The sequence below is a fragment of the Panthera uncia genome (assembly GCF_023721935.1).
Source record: "Panthera uncia isolate 11264 chromosome A1 unlocalized genomic scaffold, Puncia_PCG_1.0 HiC_scaffold_16, whole genome shotgun sequence".
Lineage (NCBI taxonomy): Eukaryota > Metazoa > Chordata > Mammalia > Carnivora > Felidae > Panthera > Panthera uncia.
Genome location: NW_026057576.1, coordinates 75134004 through 75156487, shown reverse-complemented (window position 1 = coordinate 75156487; position 22484 = coordinate 75134004). Strand labels below are relative to the sequence as shown.

The 22484-nt window shown below is 40.1% G+C and overlaps 1 protein-coding gene across 1 annotated transcript in view; it reads left to right on the top strand.

The window, feature by feature from the left end:
- NALF1 (NALCN channel auxiliary factor 1) overlaps positions 1-21469 on the top strand; it is a 72892-nt gene extending 51423 nt beyond the window's left edge. The window contains exon 2 of the mRNA XM_049647329.1: positions 21180-21469. Coding sequence (XP_049503286.1) covers positions 21180-21469 — 290 coding nt within the window. The remainder of the gene's footprint in view (positions 1-21179) is intronic.
- The last annotated feature ends 1015 nt before the right edge of the window (positions 21470-22484 follow it).

Sequence of the window (22484 nt, the reverse complement as noted above, 5' to 3'; positions counted from 1 at the left end):
TGCCAGGTTTCTAACATTCATTATGAACTACATCATGAAATAATATCCTATTTTGCCAAATCAGTGTCTCCTGTGGTTATTAAGCTAGAGACCAGAATTGGAAAATCTCTGTAAGTGGCAGGCACTGTGACAGAAATATCAATGTAGTGGGTACCGGGAAACATGTATTTTCTATTAAAATGTGAAGCCCTTGAGCACGAAGAGAAAGATTTATATAGTGGAAAAGGGTAAAGAGATGAACTCTCGCAATATTCACTTGGAAATTGTCATTTAGGGCTTTTGGACTCCCTAAATACCATAAGCTTCTGCCTGGCAGGTTTTGAAAAACTAAGTTTGTGTGGCAGCACCTTTACTAGGTTGATAGATAGGGAACTTCAGGTAGCAAGGCTGAGGGCAGTGTTAGCCGGCTTGCGTGATGCACTATTAAAAGTCTGGAATAACATATGCAAAGTAAATGTCAGATTGCACATCCAACTTTGAGAATGTGAATGTGATTCAGGACTTCGGAGTCAGTTATACTCATGAAAATATACGGTTATCGACGAGTCTAGTGACCATAAAAATTCCTTTGGGGAAATAGGAAAATCTTGCGTTCACAAAACACCACACAGTACATCATCACGAAACAGGTACTTATTGAGACCTTGCCTTGTTCGAAACACTGTGTGTCACTGCAGAGGGCACAAACGGTGTGTGAGAGAAAGAGTCCCCTCTGAAGGAGTGTCTATGTAAGAGCATAGATGTCCGAACGGTCTTCTTGGACAAAGAAGTGGGAATAGGGTTCTGCCAACTGGGTCACATGAGACAGGGCTGGGTTAAGAGAAGAAAAAGCTTTGACTTTGAGATCGGGGCGGGAAATCAGTAATGTGCATTTCGAAGGATTCAGCTTCTGGATTCCCTGTGAATGACTCTGTTTGTTGGAGAAGAAACTGGTTTCAGATAGAACCAGCTTAGACAACTCTATAGATACATGACTGTGAGTCAGAAACCATGCAAAACAAGTGGCAGATATAGATTATGAAATCTAGAAGGTATAGATTATGAAATCTGTGTGGGGGGAGTAAGAGAAGGATAGAAGACAGAAGGATAAGGGAGAGAGAGAGAGAAGAGACAAAGAGGGAGAGAAAGAGAATGTCCAGATAGAGGCTTTTGCTTCATTTCAGGGGCCATAGTGTCAGAGAACCAATAATTTAAGTCCCCATCTTACTGAGTGGTCGGTGAGAAGCGATTAGTATTTGTAAGTAGCAAAGGGACATGAACAGATTTGTACTTTAGGGAGGTTGGTCTGGCCACAGTTTTTAAAACAGAGTTTTGGCAGGTAGAGCACTAACATGTTTATGTGAGTGCTACATTCATTTTTATTGCCAAATAATATTCCATGGTATGGCTCTGCCGCATGTTGTTTTCACCAACTGATGGACATATGGGTCATTTACACAACACTGACAAATGTAAAAAATATATGACATGTATTATATGTAATAATACATAATAAACAGTGCCTGATATATAGCCAACATTAGAGGAAAATATAAAATAGCACACAAAGAAGCAAATATTAAAACAAGTTTGAGTTTTCCAAAATTTATTTTATGAGCTCTCCACAACGGACATGTTATAGGAGGAAATAAATATTTTGGTCTTCTCCAGGTAGGTTTCTCTGGTTCATGTGATGTTTATTTAGGTAGTAATCTGTGTTTCTAAATCAGCCACCTTCAAGACCTGTAATGCTGCTGCAGAATGTAATAGTCATTTTTATCAACTTAATTATAGCTTTGGTTTCTTTTTGTTCATTGCGATTAATTTGCTGTGGTCAAATGACACATACAAATAAGCATATTTATTCAAAGCTCACAATTCACAATATATGAAAATTTGACCAAGCTTGTGCCACAATCATTATATATTAAGAAAGTGGCTAATCTTATCCCTATATAAGGCCAAGGCAGAATAAGCTTTCTAAAATCTCGTAATATCGTGGATAGAAATTAATTATTGTGGCATTATTTAGAAATTTCCATAATATTACACATCTTGAAAACAGAAGATTTGGCTTGAGAAAAATAAAAATAAATACTAGAATCATGAGAAGTTTTACATGCCAAATATTAAATAAGTTGTACAAAGTTCTGGAAGGATCCATGTGTAATATATACATATATTAGTAAGGAGAAGTTAGAGGATTAATATCTGAGCAAAGTCTTCGTAGCCATGATGAGAAGTACGTTTTCATCCACGTGACAAAAGCAGCCCATTCCTTAGTGGAGCTGGGCTGAGATATGTCAGCATTGCATATTTTCAGCACCTTCATTAAATGAACCCATTGCAAGCGGTCTTTTTCTCTAATCCAAGTGAAAAAAATGTCTTCCAATATCTTAGAGGTGTTCACTGGAACAGTCAAGAGATACTATTACCATAGAAACATTTAATTCGTTAAAGCAGGTCCAAAGTGCTCACACGAGCAAAATGTGGTTGGTAGTTATGTTTACTTGATGGAAATAAAAATACCTGCATGTATACTCGATATTAGAGCATTTATTCCACATTCAGACTTTTCATTAATGTAGCGTATATCTCGCTGTAGTGAGTGAAGCTTTATCTTTTCATGGGATTTAAGATTTCATCAGTTATTAATAATCATATTTCAGTAGTCAACCCTGTGTGGTATACAACATTAAAATAGTTTCTATTTCTTCGATTTCATCTCTCACACTTATTTATAAAAATATTGAAGAGGGAGATTTTTTTTAACTGCTGCGATTAACTTTTCTAGATGCCAGTGAAAACAATGAAATTATGCAAAAGTGCAGAGATTTAAGTTTTGTCTACCAAAAAACAAGTTTTAGACCTTAGGGGAGCTGTAAACATTAATAGGATGCATTTTCTGTCTTCTGTGAACTCATAATTAGAGTGGATATATATGGCTGGTGCCTATGACGTCAATCAACATAAAATATAAAAAGTGTAACATAGACGGGGTGCACCTGGGTGGTTCAGTTGGTTAAGCGACCCACTTCGGCTCAGGTCATGATCTCACGGTTCGTGGGTTCGAGCCCCGCGTTGGGCTCTGTGCTGACAGCTCAGAGCCTGGAGCCTGCTTCGGATTCTGTCTCCTCTCTCTGCCCCTCCCCCACTCACGCTCTGTCTCTTTCTCTCTCTCAAAAATAAACAAACATTAAAAAAAAAGTGTAACATAGAGACTAAAAGGCATATAATCAGAATGAAAGGAACGGTGATTTCTGATTTGGGACTCAGGGATAGTCACAGAACTGTGGCATGTAAGTTGGGGTTTGATGGGTTGGTAGAATATCTTAAGTGAACAAAGGGGAAATAGCATTCATCCTGAGGAAATCGCAAGAGTAAAGCAGCTATGAAATTGTATCCCAGTATTCATCAGCAATTAATTTTCCAGTGGGACTGTTAGCTCTTTGTCACCTGCTGCACAAAAGAGAGCATGCCCGCAGTGTGTATTCGCAGAGGTGATGGAGAGGGGCTATCTAGGGTTTGAAATTTTGCTGTGTAACTAGAAGAACGTTGCAAGTGAATTGGAGAATGACTTGGATTGGCACATAGTCACGAGGCGAGGCGGCAGTCAGTTGCTAATCTCAGCAGCTGCAGGGGGCGGTGGGGCCCCCGAGAGGGGTGTCTTTGGAAAGGAAGGGGTGATTACACAGGAGGGCTGTGTGGCTTGGGAAGAAAACTTGCGTACGTGGCCTGTGTCTAGTTGAAAACACGCTCCTATTGTTGAAAGTGCTGCTATAGACATTGGGGTACAAGTGCCCCTGTGCATCAGCACTCCTGTATCCCTCGGGTAAATTCCTAGCAGTGCTATTGCTGGGTCATAGGGTAGATCTATTTTTAATTTTTTGAGGAACCTCCACACTTTTCCAGAGCAGCTGCACCAGTTTGCATTCCCACCAACAGTGCAAGAGGTTCCCGTTTCTCCACATCCTTGCCAGCATCTATAGTCTCCTGATTTGTTCATTTTAGCCACTCTGACTAGTGTGAGGTGATATCTGAGTGTGGTTTTGATTTGTATTTCCCTGACGAGGAGCGACGTTGAGCATCTCTTCATGTGCCTGTTGGCCATCCGGATGTCTTCTTTAGAGAAGTGTCTATTCATGTTTTCTGCCCATTTCTTCACTGGGTTATTTGTTTTTCGGGTGTGGAGTTTGGTGAGCTCTTTATAGATTTTGGATACTAGCCCTTTGTCTGATATGTCATTTGCAGATATCTTTTCCCATTCCATTGGTTGCCTTTTAGTTTTGTTGATTGTTTCCTTTGCAGTGCAGAAGCTTTTTATCTTCATGAGGTCCCAATAGCTCATTTTTGCTTTTAATTCCCTTGCCTTTGGGGATGTGTCAAGTAAGAAATTGCTGCGGCTGAGGTCAGAGGGGTTTTTTCCCGCTTTCTCCTCTAGGGTTTTGATGGGTTCCTGTCTCACATTCAGGTCCTTTATCCATTTTGAGTTTGTTTTTGTGAATGGTGTAAGAAAGTGGTTTAGTTTCATCCTTCTGCATGTTGCTGTCCAGTTCTCCTAGCACCATTTGTTAAAGAGACTGTCTTTTTTCCATTGGATATTCTTTCCTGTGTTGTCAAAGATTAGCTGGCCATACTTTTGTGGGTCTAGTTCTGGGGTTTCTATTCTATTCCATCGGTCTATGTGTCTGTCTTTGTGCCAATACCATGCTGAATGGATAAAGAAATTGTGGTTTATATGCACAATGGAATACTACGTCGCAATGAGAAAGAATGAAATATGGCCTTTTGTAGCAACGTGGATGGGACTTAAGAGTGTTATGCTAAGTGAAGTAAGTCATACAGAGAAAGACAGATACCATATGTTTTCACTCTTATGTGGATCCTGAGAAACTTAACAGAAGTCCATGGGGGGAGGGGAAGAAAAAAAAAGAGGTTAGAGAGGTAGAGAGCCAAGGCATAAGAGACTCTTAAAAACTGAGAACAAACTGAGGGTTGATGGGGGGTGGGAGAGAGGGGAGGGTGGGTGATGGGCATTGAGGAGGGCACCTGTTGGGATGAGCACTGGGTGTTGTATGGAAACCGATTTGACAATAAATTTCATATTTAAAAAAAAAACCATACTCCTAGGTTTTGTTAAGAAATTCATGGTCTGATTCACAGTGGTGTGAAGGAGTGGATGTGGGATTGGGGTTTTATTTTCTTTGCAAACTACACATTTAAGAGAAATGTGGAATACTGAATCCAAAAGCTTCTGGTCTGAAGCTTTGTGTTGACCTGGAAGTGGCTTCGCATGGTCTGGGCTCAGATTCTCAGAGCGGATTGTTTCCTTCTCACTGGTGTGATTTTCACTGCAAACATGTACATGGTCTTTGATGTCAGGAAACAAGATTTCTTAGCCCCGGTCTTGATGTTAGTCAAGAAAAGCAGACTGATTAGTCACCTGTTTCCAGCCGTGGGAGTGGGTCTTAAATGGGACAATCTGGTCACAGAGCACTTAGATTTGGACGTGCCTTTTTAGGCGGCTCGACCTTATTCCCAGCTATGTCTCATATTATGAGCAGAAACAGAGAGATAAATTTTAAGAGATTTAGGAAGTTATCTTCCAAATGCCTTTTCTCTTACTGCATTGTTTTCCACATTGTTCTCCTAATCTGTCCAAGGAGTACTTCTTAAATGTTTATTTATTTTTGAGAGAGAGAGAGAGAGAGAGAGAGAGAGAGAGAGAGAGAACGCACAAGGGGGAAGGGGCAGAAGGAGAGGAAGACACAAAATCTGAAGCAGGCTCCAGCTGTCAGCAAAGAGCCTGACGCAGGGCTTGAGCTCACAAACCACAAGATCGTGACCTGAGCCAAAGTCGGCTGCTTAATGGACTGAGCCACGCAGGTGCCCCCCAAGGAGTACTTTTTATCTGTGTATTGAGGATTCTGTCACAACTAGAAGTGAAAATGAAGATCGGCGAGACCTCTCCCTCTATCAGCTAAGCTTTCTTTTCTGATGAGTCAGGTGTCTTTCTAAGAACCTCTGCTCACCGTTGATGTTCACAGCAAGAGGATCTGTTGAAGCTAAAACAGTGCACTTGCATAGGAAGTCAGGAGAAAGAGAAAGACTGAAACAAGTCAAAGGTAGTAACAATCTTGGAAAAAATTTTAAACAACATAAGCGAATTTATATTTTCTGGGGGGAAAAGCGTCGGGAGAGATTCCTTCAGTATCAAAAAATCTAAATAAATCGCATAAGCATTTCATTATAAATATTTGCTGCAATCATTTACATGGTAGTCTTATAAAGTATTCCCTGTGGAATATATATCTGGGCCACAAAAGCACTTGGGTCCCATAGTACCTTTACAGATTAGCTATCATTATGGTCCCCTCGGATACATACACTACATGAGACCTGAAAAGAAAAAAAAAAAAAACAACGTAATTTTCCTAAATAGCCTGGCTGAGGAAGGCCTAGAGCTCAGTAGATAATATTTGCTTCCTGTGTATAGTAACTGTTTGGAGAAGGAGCCGCGTTGAAATCGCTGTGTTTATTTATCATCGATAACATTTACTATTTTATCCCAATATGTAGGTAGGCAATGTGGTGTGGAAATAATAATATAAAATCTACAAGGGCTGCTTGATTTTTCTTTTTGCTGAAAATTAACGTTCATGTCTTTTGAAAATGTTCGTATCTTTGTTGGGATTTTTAGATGCCTGCGGATCCTTTATTTGAAGTGTTAAGCCTTTTGTTTTTACCTCCTTGATACTTGATTTTTTGCCGAGTCAGCCAGGTGCAGAAATATCAGTCAATAACCCACCACATTGTATATTTATGCATGGTGATAGTTTGTATTCTGGGTGCACATTCGATTTTGAGAATTACACTTTGCCATAAAACAAAGTGCTTTATGAGCCGGCTTTATAAGCCGACTCTCAGATCAATGAAATCATCATACTTTCATATTGAATATTTTATAACAACTTACAAAGAACTCACGAAGAGATTAATACTAGAAGAAACGAAATATCTTCATGTTTTATGTTTTTTGCAAGCATGTGTTACTATTAGGTATTTTAATAAGTGTCTACTGGCTGGATATTTAAAGTTTTAAATACATATGAGAAATCACAAAAATAGAAATAGGAGGAACCTGCCAAAAATTGTATTAACTTTGAAAAAGAATTACAGCGTGTCTGTTAGCAAAGCAATATGATTTATAAGAATGATTTTGAAAGAAAAGAAGTAAAGTAGCATCATGCGTGTGAGTCAGGAGGTTTTAAGCATGTGTTATTGATTCCTTGCATTTAAATTCTTGGGGTTAAAAGACTACTAAAAAGCCTTTTTTATTTTCAATTACCTGTAGTTGGTTGGAGACACGTACAGAAAAGAAAATGCAGACATTTCAGTTTCTTTGGAAATGATCCTAATGGTAGGTCAGAGATTAAGAAATGACTTTTGTAAGAAATATCCTTCCAGTGAATTTCAGATTTTTCTCATCTACTTGGTGTACTGAATCAACCTCACACAAAGGCATTCTTCTTTTCCTACGAGATGTCACATATTGATACCATGTTTAATGATAAGTGAACAATCCGTTGCTTTATAAAACTCATGAAGTTATATATTGTTATCATTTAAAAGTTTTATGAAATCATAACACGAGATGGACACAATCCATAACCGACTTTGTAAAAAGATGATGTGCCCCGAGATTTATTGCTCTTTTTTGGTTCTTTTCTAAAAGAATTTCCTTAATTTCATCTAGAATGTTTTAACATTTTAGTGTTTTAACGTTTTTACAAGTAGTAAAACACGTTATATCTATTTCATCTTCTCCCAAATTAAAAGGTCAGCCTGAAGCCACATCATCAGTGACTGCATTAAGGAAACACCTAAAGGCATAGAGAATTTTAAAGCTGTCAGTGACAGAACCTGGAGCACAGCGGAATATTTGGTATTAGAAACTAGGTCATTCCTGCACAAATCCGTGTACATTCCTTTTCTCTCTAGGTCACTTTGAGGTTTATATGCTCAGTTCAGAATACTTGCAGTCTGAAACTGTTATAAAAGGGTGAGCTTTCTGAATGTTTCTTTCTATATAATTCTACAAAATCTATTTAGAACATTGAATAACAGTAAAAATATATTTGAAGGCAGTCAATCTGTTTTCACTTTAAACCTCATTTTTAAACGACAGGTGTTAGGTCTAGCCCTTTTAATTTGGTACATGAAACATCTCCCATGATTTTATGATCGGCAGCCCTGTCCACGTCAGGGATCTGGGCCAGAAGAAGCCACAGGCAGTTAAACTGAAAATCCAGCGTCGACAGGAGTTAGAACTGTTAGCAATTCACGAAGAAGATGCTTGCAAAATATTTATCCAAGACTTCTGAAACTATAAAACTATGCTGAATTTGCATATAATTTGCTCCTGTGATCCAAATCTTGGGAGTTGATTGCACATAGGATTAAATAAAGTATACTATTTCTGAGGTCAGTGTGCATTTACTCATGGAATGTAATTTACAAATATGGAAACCGTGCATTTCTTTTTTCCCTGCATGGAAATAAAGGGTCAGGAGAAGGTGGATAGACGCTGCAGTCTGTTATAGGTTTGCCCAACTCCTTCTCCTCAGTAAGAATAAAAGAGCCCCTGGGAGGATGGAGAATAAGCATGTTTATTTTGTAATTATCAAGGAATGAAAGTACCTTGGACATCTGAAATATTACCTATACCTGTGCCAGAGAGCCTGCAAGTGAAACTTGTTTGGAACTGTCAGTGCTAGTGACACTGATAGGTTTGGGGGAAATTGATGGCGACATGTTGCACATTTAAGAAGATTGTGTGTAATATATAAGATCAGTAGAGGCAACATAAGAGTGCAGCAATATTCTTCCATGGTGACAAAGAAATTGGTTGAGTTCAGCACGTGTGTATTGGTACCCCCTGCATGGTGGGTTTGTGACGGGCTAAGACGGACCATTGCTTTCTTCGGGGAGCTCACCTGCCAGCGGGGGGTCATTCCACTGTAGATCCCCAAGGCTGCACGGTGGGACCATATGAGATGAGTTTATACTGGGTAAAGATTGAGAAAGCTTCTTCGAGAAAGGAAATGGCCTTTAAGCCCCACTGAAGAAGGAGGACATGCAAAGAATGAGGATAGAACCGGAGTGTTTTTGCTCCTGCTTTCCCGCACTGGAGCAGTGCCTTGGGCTTAACTGATGCAGAAGATGTTTTTCCAATGAATGACCGAGGAGCATGCCGGACAGGAGGTGGGCGCACGCGAGGTCTTGAAGACACGGAGAAGAACCATGAGATGCGGAGGGGTGGGGGTGGGGGGGTTGGGGGGGACAGGAAGCAGGGCTGTATTTTAGTCTGCGCTGTGTTTGGCACCAGTGGACGTCTTACCATGGGGGATTCGCATGATTGCATTTCTGCTTTGGAAAGATAATCCCGGGAAACTACAGGAGAGAACATAAACTGTGACAGGTTGAGTGGAGAGTGGACAGCACTTGGTGATGCATCATGACGGGGGAACACTCCGTGACACTACCAGTTTTATGATGTGGGCAATCCCCCGAGATTGGAAGCGGGGTGATGAACCGGCTCACTTTGAGAATAAAGGAAGAATAAGGAAATATTAGATGTTACCCTCTGTCCAAATCAGTGATCCAGGAGGAAGAAGTGACCATCATGGGGGGCATGCTGTGTTCGTTTTGCAGAAAAGCTGGTGTGGTGAACTAGAGAAGACTCCATTACTCAGGGCAAGTATCTTGCCCTTCTGTCTTTGCTCAGATTGGTGGCTCCTGGAGTGTTAGTTTGAGGTTTTCCTTGGGGTCTGTAGCCCTAGCCATGCACTTAGAGTAGCTTTTTTATAATTAAGGGCAAAGGAGATCTAAAGACTATGGCCTGGGAAGCCCCAACCAGTTTGGAAAGCTTAGTGCCATTCTGGGTCTAGAAAAGCGAAACTTGTGCTGATGTGAGCTCTGAAAGCCAAGAATGTTACTCAGTAATTATACGCTCTGGTCCAATAATGAGATGAATGGGTAGGTGAGCCCCTCCTTAAAGGAAAACAGATCATTTCCTGCCTAAATTGTTCCATCTACTTACCGTCTGTGGGTGTCCACTCCCACTCAGAAAACAGAAACAGAGCCACTGGAGGTGTCTAGCTGATCTTGTGGCAGTGCAGCATGCTGTGACGACTCACAGAGGAGACAAGCAAAGAAAAGATGTTCTACAGGACTCACAGAAGGTGTGACAGAGGTGAAGAAACATTTAGGGTCGGTGGGGAAAAAAACTGAGCCAACACTCGACATACCTACAAGCCCTCCTTTATCTCAATTATTTGCACAGACCACCACATCCCAGGTACCTGTCTGTGCCCTTGGCTCATTCTCTCTCCCTCTCTGCTAGGACCAAAGGCATAACGCCCTGAGTCACAATCTGAGATAGAGGTATGGCTGTGTTGTATTTGAAATGCTTTTCTCTGGTGAATGCTTCCATCCAGCTGGAGCAGAACTAATGCCATCGTTCACCATTGTTCTCACATCAGCAAGGCTGGAAACTTCAAGCTTTCACCCCTCCCTGGCTATTTCCTCTTTATTCCAAAGTTCTCAGCCTTAGTTCAGATCCTTATTACATGGCATAGGATATATTTTATATATATCCTATATATATTTATATAAGGATATATTTTATAAATAGTATGGTTTTGGTATTATTTGCAAAGCTTGTGTTTCTTTTAGTCATCTGTAGTATATACAGATAAAATAGATGCAGCCTATGAAAGAAAAATTGAAAATATCTCAGAGGCATGCGTTGGGAAGCCTGCTAATGTTGTCATTTCTACCTGTGGTAATATGAAATTTTTCTGGGATATCTGTACAGCATACTAATTTGTAACCTGCTAAGTGAAAAATACATTTTCTCCAATGAAAGAAAAAGGGACAGTCTTACAAATTGAAACAAAAAAATTATAAAAATTGTGACACCAAAGTTTTGAAACCTATATTGATTTTTGATACAAGTGTCTTTTCTTTATCTGTGAGAGGAGCCATCCAGCAAATAATTCCTTGATAATAGATTGAAATACCTTGCCAGTGAAGAGCTTTTCCTATTCAGGCGTTTGCATGAGATACATTTCATGCAAATTTCCTTTTGCAATTTTTTTTTAATTTCTAAAACACATTCCCACCTAAAAACTTAAGCAAACGAGATGGGTCCTCAAACCGCTGATACACAAATAGTGATAGAATTCAGGCAATGGAATGTGCAAAAGACAGAGAGTAATTCACAATCATTTCATTCAGCCAGCACAGTGCAGGGTGTGTGCTGGGAAAGAGGAAGGAGGCGCACAACCAGGGAGTCTATGTGTATGCATATATTCACGACCAATTTTAGAGAGCTGAGTAGACTTGGTTCACCCTTGTGAAACATTTTTGAAATTGTTCTCTATCAGTGTTAATTAGGATATGAAATTAAAATCTGTTCACATCCAACTGAATATTATGTTAGCAATATAGGGCACACATTTAGTTGGCCCTGACAGGATTTTAATTTCTGCAGTCAGTTTCTAGAAAAACTTGTAAGGAATGGAACGCACTGATCTATAATTTCTATCGACAGCTGCCAAGGTCCTGCCCAAACCATCTGTCTTGTTATTATTACCTTTTATTGGATTTTTCTTGGAGTTCCTTGTACACGAGGGAAGAATGGTACCTGAGCATCACCTAGGACGGCATTGTAATCGCACCTCCTTAGTAATTGTTCATCTATTCAGGACCTTGCTTGCAAATATTTTACAACAAATTGAGATCATCTTGGTACAGTTGATCTGCTCTTCGGAAATATCTCGGAGCTGTGTCACTGCTGTGCTTTGTACGCATGGGTACCTGGGAAAGAAAATTAGCTACGGAGGCAGTGGAGAATAATTGTAATGAAATAATTACATTCAGTCATCTAGAATCTCCAGATTTCTGTGACAGCAAATGACATTGTAGTGTAAATGCTTCTCTAACAAATATCTTACTATTATGCTCCATACTGTACCTTTAATTTTTTTATCAATGTGTAGACAAGACTGGAGGACAGTCAAGACATATGAGGACAAGCGGTATTTAAGGGCATTTAAATAGTTTAACTGACAAATTGTACAGAGCCTGTAGCAAAAGAAATGATGCAAACCAATTCCCTTGAAATGTGATTGGGGAGCTGGAGTAATATAGAATCGATTTGTGGCATAAAAGCTATTTCTAGAACAACCCCAAAGATCTAGAGTTTATTATTTTAGAGAAAGAGAAAAGTATTCTAACTCAGTCCAAGTGATACTGAGAGAAAGGCTTGAGTGTTCTGTCGTTTGTAATTTAGAAATTACTTTGACTGTTTTTAAACTCATTTTATGTAATTGAACGAATGCAAGCCATGACAGAGCTTCTAGAAAAACAATATGAATAACAACAATAGGACGCTAAACTAATTAAAGAAGATTTTGTAAAAAATGTCAAATTTGAGAGTGAAGTATCTTCAGCTTCCTACTTCATTTCAGCGTTAGTTATCTTGCCCCCAAAAGTTAGGCAATGTCTACCTCCAAACTTCGGCTGTACTCTACTGTCTTTTTCTTTTCTTTCTCTTTTCCTTGCTTTCTCGGTCCTAAACTCCAGTCAAGCAACAAATATTAATGATAGGCCTTTAAGGGTGACGATTGTAAAAGAAGTTGTTAGATACAGCTTGGTTCTTCAAAATATTTATTAAGCCCCATCTTCCCTCTGTCTGCCTCCCCCCCCCCCCCCCCCCCCTCCACCCTCCCTCCTCTCCCCCTGCCTTCACCTCTCCTGCCCTTTTCTTCCAGCTCCCTCTCCCCTCTCTGCCTCTTCCTCCTTCCCTCCTCCTCCCTTTTCTTTCTCCTTCCCTCTTTTTCCTTTTTTACTCTCCCTTGCTCCCTGTGTGTTTCTTCTTCAGCTGATGTGGATTTTCTCCCCTCTCTTACAATTAGTCACAAACAATGTAACTACAATCCCAGGGTCTTTACCCATTCATGCTCCTTCTTCTTCTGTTGGGTTAAGGGATACTGACCAACATTTGGATGCTCACTCTTGCCCTTTTGCTCTCATCCACTGACCTCATCATCTTACGCTTTCCAAATTCCCAGCATTCTTTTGGTGATCTTTTGCATAAAACATTTTTATGTGTTCATTCTATTTTTAGAAGCACTTAAGAATTAGTCCCAGACCTTCTGCCCTGAAATTTATTATAAGCAAAACAAACCCTGTTTATTGTAAGAGTTACTTGTAAAAGTAAACAATGAGTCCACTTTCTAGCCTTTAACTGTGGTGGGGGCTGGGGGCAAGTAGGGGGGACCTGGGGGTCTGTAGAAAAACTGTTGAAATAGAAGTTTCTCTGCTGCTCCCACCATCTGTGTGTTTACATATCCAAGGGGGAGGGAGACCCAAAGGAGGTTCTGGAAAACCAGTACTCACGGAGTGAATACCCAGGCATTGTGCTGAGCAAGGCATGCCCCGTCCATGTCAGGACCCAGAGGGTCCTGGCGGAGCCAGCCCCGTGGAAGAGGCTGTAAATGGGGCGTAATGAGAGGAGGCTGGTGGCTGCACCGGAATAATTTGCTTCTGATTTTGCAGTGATGTTTTCATATCCCTACAGAAGGTGTTTCAATCACTGCAGTGATGTCTAAGGCCACAGTCATTTTCGCGAGGTTTTCCCCTAGTGTGGTGGGTGGGAGGATTAGGAGCTGAGTGGAAGGTCTGGATATACCATGGTTGGGAACTCGGGCTTTGGGGATCAATGAGCCTAGGGGCACTGACGCCTGCCATTTCCTGGTTGTGGGATTTTAAATTTATTGGGCTCTCTTGAGGCTGGGTTTTTCTGTAACCTGAGGCTAATTATGAGAGAATTGTTGTGAGCTTCAAAGAGAAAACATAAAGTTCCTGGCATTTATACGTGCTCGAAAGTCCATAATTTATGTTTTTACTCTTTTCACTAATTTGGCAAACATCGCATGTCATTCCACAATATATTTTGGGTAGATTGTTTTTTCTTATTGCCAGCACTTTTGTGCTGTGGGATGCATTCAGCGTCGGACTAGCCAGGAGGACTTCGTTTGGGAGCAAAGTGTTGTTTTATCTCCCACTGGCACACTCTACTTAGAAATGCTTAACATGAAACTGTAAAACTCTTCCAAATGGAAAGGCTTTCCACTCTGTATACAATTCCTAATAATTTATATTGCACTACGTCTTGGCTCATCTGCTTCTTGAATATATTTCAGAATTCAAAGGAGAGACAGGAAGAACACAAATGAAGGAATAAAAGGAAGGGATAAAAGGAAGGGATCAATGATAATGGTGTCATTGCAAGGCTGTCATAACATGGAACTTTGCAGCTATGTTTCAGTAGTTTTTGTGCAGCTAGTAGGAAAATTGTGTTACTAATAATACAGCAGTACAATTAATAACAGTAGTGTTTCAGTTCTGAATGAAAAAGATCTTAACCTCTAGAGATAAGAAGCCAGCATGCTCAACGGGCATTATTATATTTAATGTGAATTTGATTTCATTGTGCCCTCTGAAAAATAATGTTGCATGCAAAGGAGAAGAAAATACACAAAAAGAAAATCGCCTGCCACTGATTGTTAGTGAGTGGATAGCTGCCAAGGCGTCCTGTCTCCATGAGGATAAAAGCAGGAAGCATGAATTATGGGGAAAATTGTGTATCCTTCCTTCCATGTCAACACATCTCTGTGGCCAAGAATATTGTTTTCCAAATCATAGCAATATGCCTTGCTTTTGAAAGACTTCCATAGAACCATGTAACCCAAACTGAGGGAAACAGGTATGCTATTTAAATTGGTGAAAATTGCTTCCAAACTTTTTAAAGATAGAGAAAAATAAAATGATCATCTTCAGCCATTTCTATTAAAATGCATTTTATTAAGTCTGTTGAAAATTCTTTCTTGTGCAGACTAGGAAAATAACATAAGAAGTATGTTGTACTTTTTTTTTTAAAGTTTATTTATTTTGAGCGAGAGAGAGCGTATGCACGCAAGGAGAGGAGGGGCAGAAGGAGAATCCCAAGCAGGCTCTGAGCTGTTAGCGTTAACAGCTCCGAGCCTGATAAGGGGCTCAATCCCTCTGACACGTGAGATCAGGACCTGAGTCAAAATCACAAGTCAGGTGCTTACCTGACTGAGCCACCCAGGCACCCAGGTGCCCTGAGTATGGTGCGATTTTTAATGTGGTAGAACATGCATGGGTCAGACAATTAGAGTTTTCCTACTCAGGAACTTTTCCTCATTCCATAATGAGGGATGCTATTGAAAAATTTTGTTCACGTAAGGGTTAAGTTGGGTATTTCAGAGAGATAACTGATGGCGTCTTGGAGAATGAATTGGATTTAAGACCACCAGGAAGAAACAAGGAGGCTATTTCATGAGTGATAGAGGGGAAGGACACGTTAAAAGCATAAAATAACATCAGTGTTTAGAGAAGGTGGAAGAATAATAAAGATCAATAAAAATAGAGATTACTACATTCAGAGATGATTAGTAATTATTGGGAGAAATACAGATTCATGGAAAATTTAGATGGCATTGGGATAACAACATATCCTGGCCGGTGGAAATTAAGATTAAACACATCTCAGTCAACTGGCCCTATCAAATGGAAGGAGAAAATTGGGATAATTGCAATGTCAAAGAGAGTCCTTTAAATTAAATACAAGGGAAACGGTAAGCAAAGTATTATATTATGCTAGAAAAAAATTCAGTTTAAAAAATACAGCAGAGTAGTTCCATAATGGGGAAAAATGAATGTTAGCAAATTTGATGCTATTTGATGTGACTAAAAACTGTGCTCAATTTATTATAGGACTCAGAAAGTTGAAAGAAGCAAAGTACATAAGACAAATAAAAGGAAATCCAATAATCATGACTTTAAATCTGAAGAGGGAAATTTCTTTAAGGAGAATTATTAGTCTGGATAATTAACACACACAAAGATTATCTTACATTAGCATCAAAGCATGTTTTGATGTAAATGATTTAACTATCAATACTTGATGTTTGAAAAAATGGTAGCATGGAAAAATAATAAGACACAAATAGACTATATTGATATACTTTTGAGTCTGGCAGGCATCAGTCTGGTAAGAAGTAAGATAGGTTTTAAAACTCCACGAGGAGGAGGAGGAGGAGGAGGAGGAGGGGGAGGAGGAGGAGGAGGAGGAGGAAAGAAAGAACAAAAAAATGTTCTACAGTGTAGGAGAATTTTCCTCACTTGTACTGACTCAGCACAAGACAACAGAGAATAAAGTTGGAGAAGAAAATGTTTTCTTCCAGAATGTTATAGTCAATGGAATCTTGAAAATGTATGTTAAGCCTTCACTCATTATTAGCTTGTGGTAATTTGGCTTTACGAATGGCACAATGTAAAGTGCTCTATGCACTGTGGTGTTATTAGAGATAATAAGCATCATAATCGCTGTGTGTTCAGCATTATGCTAAGATAAAGAGATATGTTGAAATCGTAAAAGAACAGAGCCTTCTACCATCTGAGTATGGAGTTTATTTGAGGAGAGTGGATACTTTATACAGAAAAACGTAAAGGCCCTTTCTTCCATCATTGTATGCCTCACCTTGTTAGAAGGCTAGGGGTGTGTAGCCTGTAGAGAGAGGCAGAGCTAACCCAGAGAGGGGTGCACTGGCCAAGTTCAGTGAGACTTTCCATCTCTTTGCTGACCTGTGGCTTGTATAGAAGGATGCCTTACTGCATTCGAATGATGAACCTTGTTAATTACAGCTTTTCCCTTCTTTTGATCAGTGACTTTTCTTCCCCTTCTTTCATGAGAATGTGTATTTATGTATGTATGGCCCAAGAGTGAGCAAATTCCATTGACCTGACTATTGTTTGACTGTAGTTTATGTTATCCAGAAACACAGGCATGGTTTGTAATTCCCCCCGTGTTCCGAGTAAAAATTGGAGATGTGTGGCTCTACTGTTACCTTAGCTAATCTTCGCCTGTTTGCCTGGCATGCACTCTGTGTTTGGAGTTATTTGTAGGTGCAGATAAATACCCTCTGAAATGAACGTGCGTATTCACTTTGCCTCTTCCATTTTTTCTTTCCCTTTTTGTTCTCATTGTTCTACCCTCCAGAGATAGGTGACTGGGAATAGATGGACCCAGAGATATTCTTATGTCTTCACTGTGAGAAGAACCTGTTTGGACACATTTTTTTCCCTCTTGTTCAAGAACTTACACCAATTATTTGGTTCAATTTAAACATAGCTTTAGGCATGAATATATCCTATAAGCACTCAAAGGGTGTAAGTACAGTAATTACTCAGTGCTTCCTTTGTGATTGAAGTTTGCTTTACAGGATATTAAATTCTTGTGATGGAGTTAACATTATTCCTAATGTCCCATAGGTAGAAAATAGGGACAGTAAGATTTTTTGAAACCCAATTATGTAGGTTCCAGGAATACTTGTTGAAACTGGCAATACCTCGCAGATTTTAGTAGGGTTTTTTTGTTTCGTGTTGTTTTGTTTTTGTGGGTGAGGGACGTTTTGAAAAAAAACGGTCTTATAACATATTGGTGTATTTTGTGGTAAGTATTTAATATTGATGGTTAAAAGAACTATAGGATACTCCGAATAGAGAAGAAAGGACTTTTCCTATTATAATCACTAATATCAGATTCTGTGAGTCTCTGTCCACTTCTGGAGTCTAACAGTTAGAACACAGCAATTATTCAAGAGGGGAGAAGCCAAATTGGGTTAATAAAAACAACAACCCAGGGGCGCCTGGGGGGCTCAGTCGGTTAAGCATCTGACTTCGGCTCAGGTCATGATCTCACAGTTTGTGGGTTCAAGTCCCACATCGGGCTCTGTGCTGATGGCTCAGAGCCTGGAATCTGCTTCAGATTCTGTGTCTCCACCTCTCTCTGCCCCTCCCTTGCTTGTGCTCTGTCTCTCAAAAATGAATAAACGTTTAAAAATATTTAAACAGAAAACAAAAAAAAACCAACAACCCAAAAGAGTGACAAAATCCAAGAGCTTTCAGACTGAACGAAAGGGTGACAGGCAGCTGTTCGTCATTTCCATGGATGCACAGCGAAAAAGAAGGGATGTGCTGCTCCTCCTGTACGATGCATCTCCTTTAGATAAGTTGGCTTAAAGTTAAATTCAAACTGTGGGGAAATTTACAGAAGATATTTGACTCTTGTTTTCTGAAGATTCTGTCACCTGTTTGGAATGGTTCCGGTATTAGTTACCATGCTTGAAAATAAGAGTGACTAGCATGAGTAACTCTTGAATTCATATTCCAGCTCATATACTTTTTTTTCCAGAATATTTCAAGCAACTTTTAAAGACTAAGATAAAAAAAAAACTGTAATGATTCATTGTCAATTTAGAGACTAAAGAAAGTAGTTAAGCTGAGGTGGGTTTATTTATGTCTGGATACCAGAATTTATAATAGGCTATGTAGGTGGGAGAGACTTTATAACCTAAAATTACAGTAGAAATTGATTCAGAGTAACGAAGTCTGATTCAAACTTGAGACTCGTTAATGGACAGCAACTTTGAAGATGAGATTTAAAAAATGCTAATACTAAAACCTTGACATAAACCTATTTGTTAATAGAAGCAGAATCAGGTATTGCTTGTTCTGTGCTTGTTGTCAACTAATGCGGTTTGGGGAAATTATATAAATAGGTTAAGTACAACATATCAGGCAGCATTTTGCATGATATCGGGTAGAGCATCTTATAGGATAAATATAATGAGATGGTTTTGACTGATGCTAAATTCACACTCTAACTCATGTGTTTGAACAATTCTTATAGCATAACCAGTTCTAGGGGTGACAGTGAAGATTTCCCTTGATATTGTAGAGCGTGCTCTCTCTCTCTCTCTCTCTCTCTCTCTCTCTCTCACACACACACACACACACACACACACACACACACACAAATTTCTTCCTTTTGTTTCGCAATATTTCCCAACTTCTACTCTTAGTCCAGTTCAGATGAGGCTTTGTTTCATTCCTTTGGAACCCGAGGGATCAGTCAAGTCGGACCAGAGCCCCTCTGTCATCCCTGCCTCCTCACTCCAATCCCAGTTCCATTGTTGTGACGCACACTTGGGTTTCTCTTCAATCTAGTTAAGGTTCCATTAAGTTAACTAGGCTAAACATACTTGTTTTCTTAACAGACTGAGCCACGCAGGCGCCCCCAAGAGGCTAAACATATTTGTTTTCTGTGATAATCAACCTCCGGGCCAGCATTTTTAATAATTATCATAAATTTTTAAATTTTTCTTCACCAACTTTCCAACTACCCCTTTCCTTCAACATCTTGACAAAATACTTCCGTTAGGGGACAAAAACTGAGCCAAACCATATGATCATTCATTGGTGGATATATCCAGTGACCGCATTAGATGCTGAGGTCCCCAAGACAAGTCCCTGGTGTCTGCAACTCGCCTTTTACTGGGTGATGTTGCAAATGGACAAGAGCCCAGTAGTAACTGTTACCCCATGGAGCTGTGGAATCCCCTAGGAGGAACAATAGAGAGGGCTGGCATGAATGTGGAAGTTCAAATAGGGGCTACCATACAAAGAAAGAGGAGGAAGCTACTTTAGGCAGGAAGGTAGTGATGATAACACATGCAGAGAGGTGCATTCTTTTCACAAGATTTAACCTATAATCACCAGTGGAGGGAGAGCAGGGAAGGGTGAGGCCAGAGCATGAATGGCCCAAATAGAAGGATTAAAAGTAGGAAAAAATCACAGTCAGGTTGGCATTTAAGAACTAACCTTCAGGCCCTAGTGTGGACAAAAGACAGATAAAGGCCAATTCAGAAACTGAGGTAATAATTAGAAGACTGCTGCAGTTGCGAAACAAGGAGGACCAGTTAGGACAGTGATGCTGGGATGGAAGAAAAGAGAAAAATACGGAGGCAGCACTGGCAGGATTCTGGTGTGGAAGACAGAAAAGATTTAGATGCTGTGGATGGCACCCAAAGTTCAGATGGACCCAAATGTTTCAATGGTGGTTCCACTGAGCAAACTACATAAAACATAGACTGATGGGCATACTGGCTTTGGGATGGCCATGGCATAATTAGTGACCACAGGTGTGGCAGATCCACACCTAATTAGGAGATAGGAAAATAAATATGAACTAAAGTTTCATGAATCACAGTAATGGATGAAACCACCAGGTCTAAAAGAATGAGTGATAGCACATAAAAGCAGTTGATTGAAGCACATACAATAGAATGTTCAGAGTAGAGTCCTTAGTCTATGAGTTATATGTATGAGTTTGCAAGAATGCCCACACTGGCAGTAATATTTTTCTAATGAAAAAACTTTGTAAATACTTACTTTTACTTACAAACTCACTAGAATAAATGATACACTAGTTATACGAAGGTAGCCAGATCAGGTAGCTGTGAATATTGTTTTCAAAGGCTCGTAAGAAGATATACAAATATTGGCAATAGCTTTGAACTCCTTTACCATGAGGCATCTAACATTAGGTCTGGTATCATATTTTGTAAAATTAAAGACATGTGAACCACGAATCAGAAAAAGAAGAAAGAACGTAATCAGGACTCAACTCATGTGAATTTGTAGAGCCTTTGAGCGGGCTAATGAAGTTTGTATCTCTGAATAAACCCACTTACTTACACTTACTTAGACATTCTCATTGATACAATTGTGATGATAATATTTCCTGCCATATGCAGCTATTACTGGAAGATTTTAAGGTTAGGGTTTCAGATTGGTCAAAATAGTTGGTGTGTATGCATATGTATGGATTTCTCATCAGCATACAAGCATTTTCGGTTATGACTCTACAGCAGAATTGCTTAAAAGAAATTTTACTCTATCGCTTCTCGGCCTTTTGGCTAAGATCAAGTGTAAAAGAAATTTTACTCTCAGTAATAAATAGCGATGAGAGCTTAAAATATTAATAAAGAAGTACTATATAATAGTAGATGTATACAATAGCATAAGGCCCAGGAGATTTTCATTGTAGGTCAGTAGTAAGCATAAAGCGGGAGACGGAATAATTGTGTTGAAGTGATTATATGAAAGCGCTATTCAGCAGCTGTGTTAGCCTCTCTGGAGCCCAGTGTTCTCATCCCTGAAATGAAGATGCCAGATACACTGACACCTGTTTGTCCCACCAGATCCAATCTCTGCCATCGTCTGCTCTGCGGTGGGAGTTGGAGCCATCCCATCTACTCCAAGCTCTGTGTCAGTGAGGTCCTTCACCATTTGGGCCAGGATAGTGGTTGCTTCGGAAGATGAGGAGAGCAGTGGAGGAAGTGATGGCTGCAGTCTTCTCTTAATTCTTCTCCTGGATGTTGCCCTGTCCTGGCCGGGTCCTCAACAGGCCTTTGACCTTCCAAAGGAGACCCTTCCGAAACTTCCTCTCCTTCCCCCTGTCATTTTGGGTATCGATGGTGGGAAAAGCTAGGATCAGGCTAGCCTCTGGGTTTTACACTACCCCTCAGGGTATCCCCGCATCCTGTCTGTTGTAAAAACAACAACAACCTCCACAAAGCAAAAAAACCTCACGTCATGCCAACTTGAGTACCATCTGTATATCCTGTCAAGATCCTAGAGTCTGGAATACTATCCAGGAGAATTATCGTTTGCCTCTGTAGGTTTTGAGAACCACTGTTAGCGGAATAAAACCGTTAGCAAGTTTGTTCGGGAGAACAGTTGCCATATACCTTTGCATCTCCGTGGACCAACACTTCTTATCGATTTCTTTTTGAATGTTGATCAGAGTAAGCCTTCAACGGGTTCACCCGCAACGCTTTTATACAATCTGAGTTGTTTGTTCTATATAACGAAAACCAAGGGTCAGTGATTTACTAGGGAAAATCTTTGTCAACGGACACAGGGATCGGCTCTTCCGGGTACTGGTGCCGCTTTTGTATAACAGCATAAGACGATTGCTGCCTCCGTGGTCACCGGCAACGCGCAATTTCCTCCTGTTTTGGTTGCTCAGAGTCCCAATTTTTGCTTGCCATATGTCACTTAAGTAAAGCAGGGCAGTGGTTGTGGGCGCTGTGTTGTCATGAATGAGGAATATGTGTAGCGCCTGATGTATTCACACGTTTCCTGATGTCTGATGTGGCTTGGCGTCTCATACGCCATCCGCAGGGGACACCTGTTTAAGGCTGTTGGGGAAAGAGTTCGCTCAGTCGCTCCCCCTAAATGGGGGGAGCAGTAGCATGGAATCGGAGCTCTGTGACCTGCCGGCCTCCGCGGAGCTCAGCTCTGTCCGTACAGAGGAAGGAGTCCGGTCCCTTCTACCAACTAAGGGGTTTTCATAAGATTTCATGAGATTGGCGCCCAGAAATGTAACTTGGCCTTCTCTGTAATTTTCATCATCTGCTAAGAAGTAAACAAACAAATAAAAATCCCAGTGTTTGGTTCGCAGGAGTCAGCATTGTGCAGAAAAATCGTCACAAACGTGACCG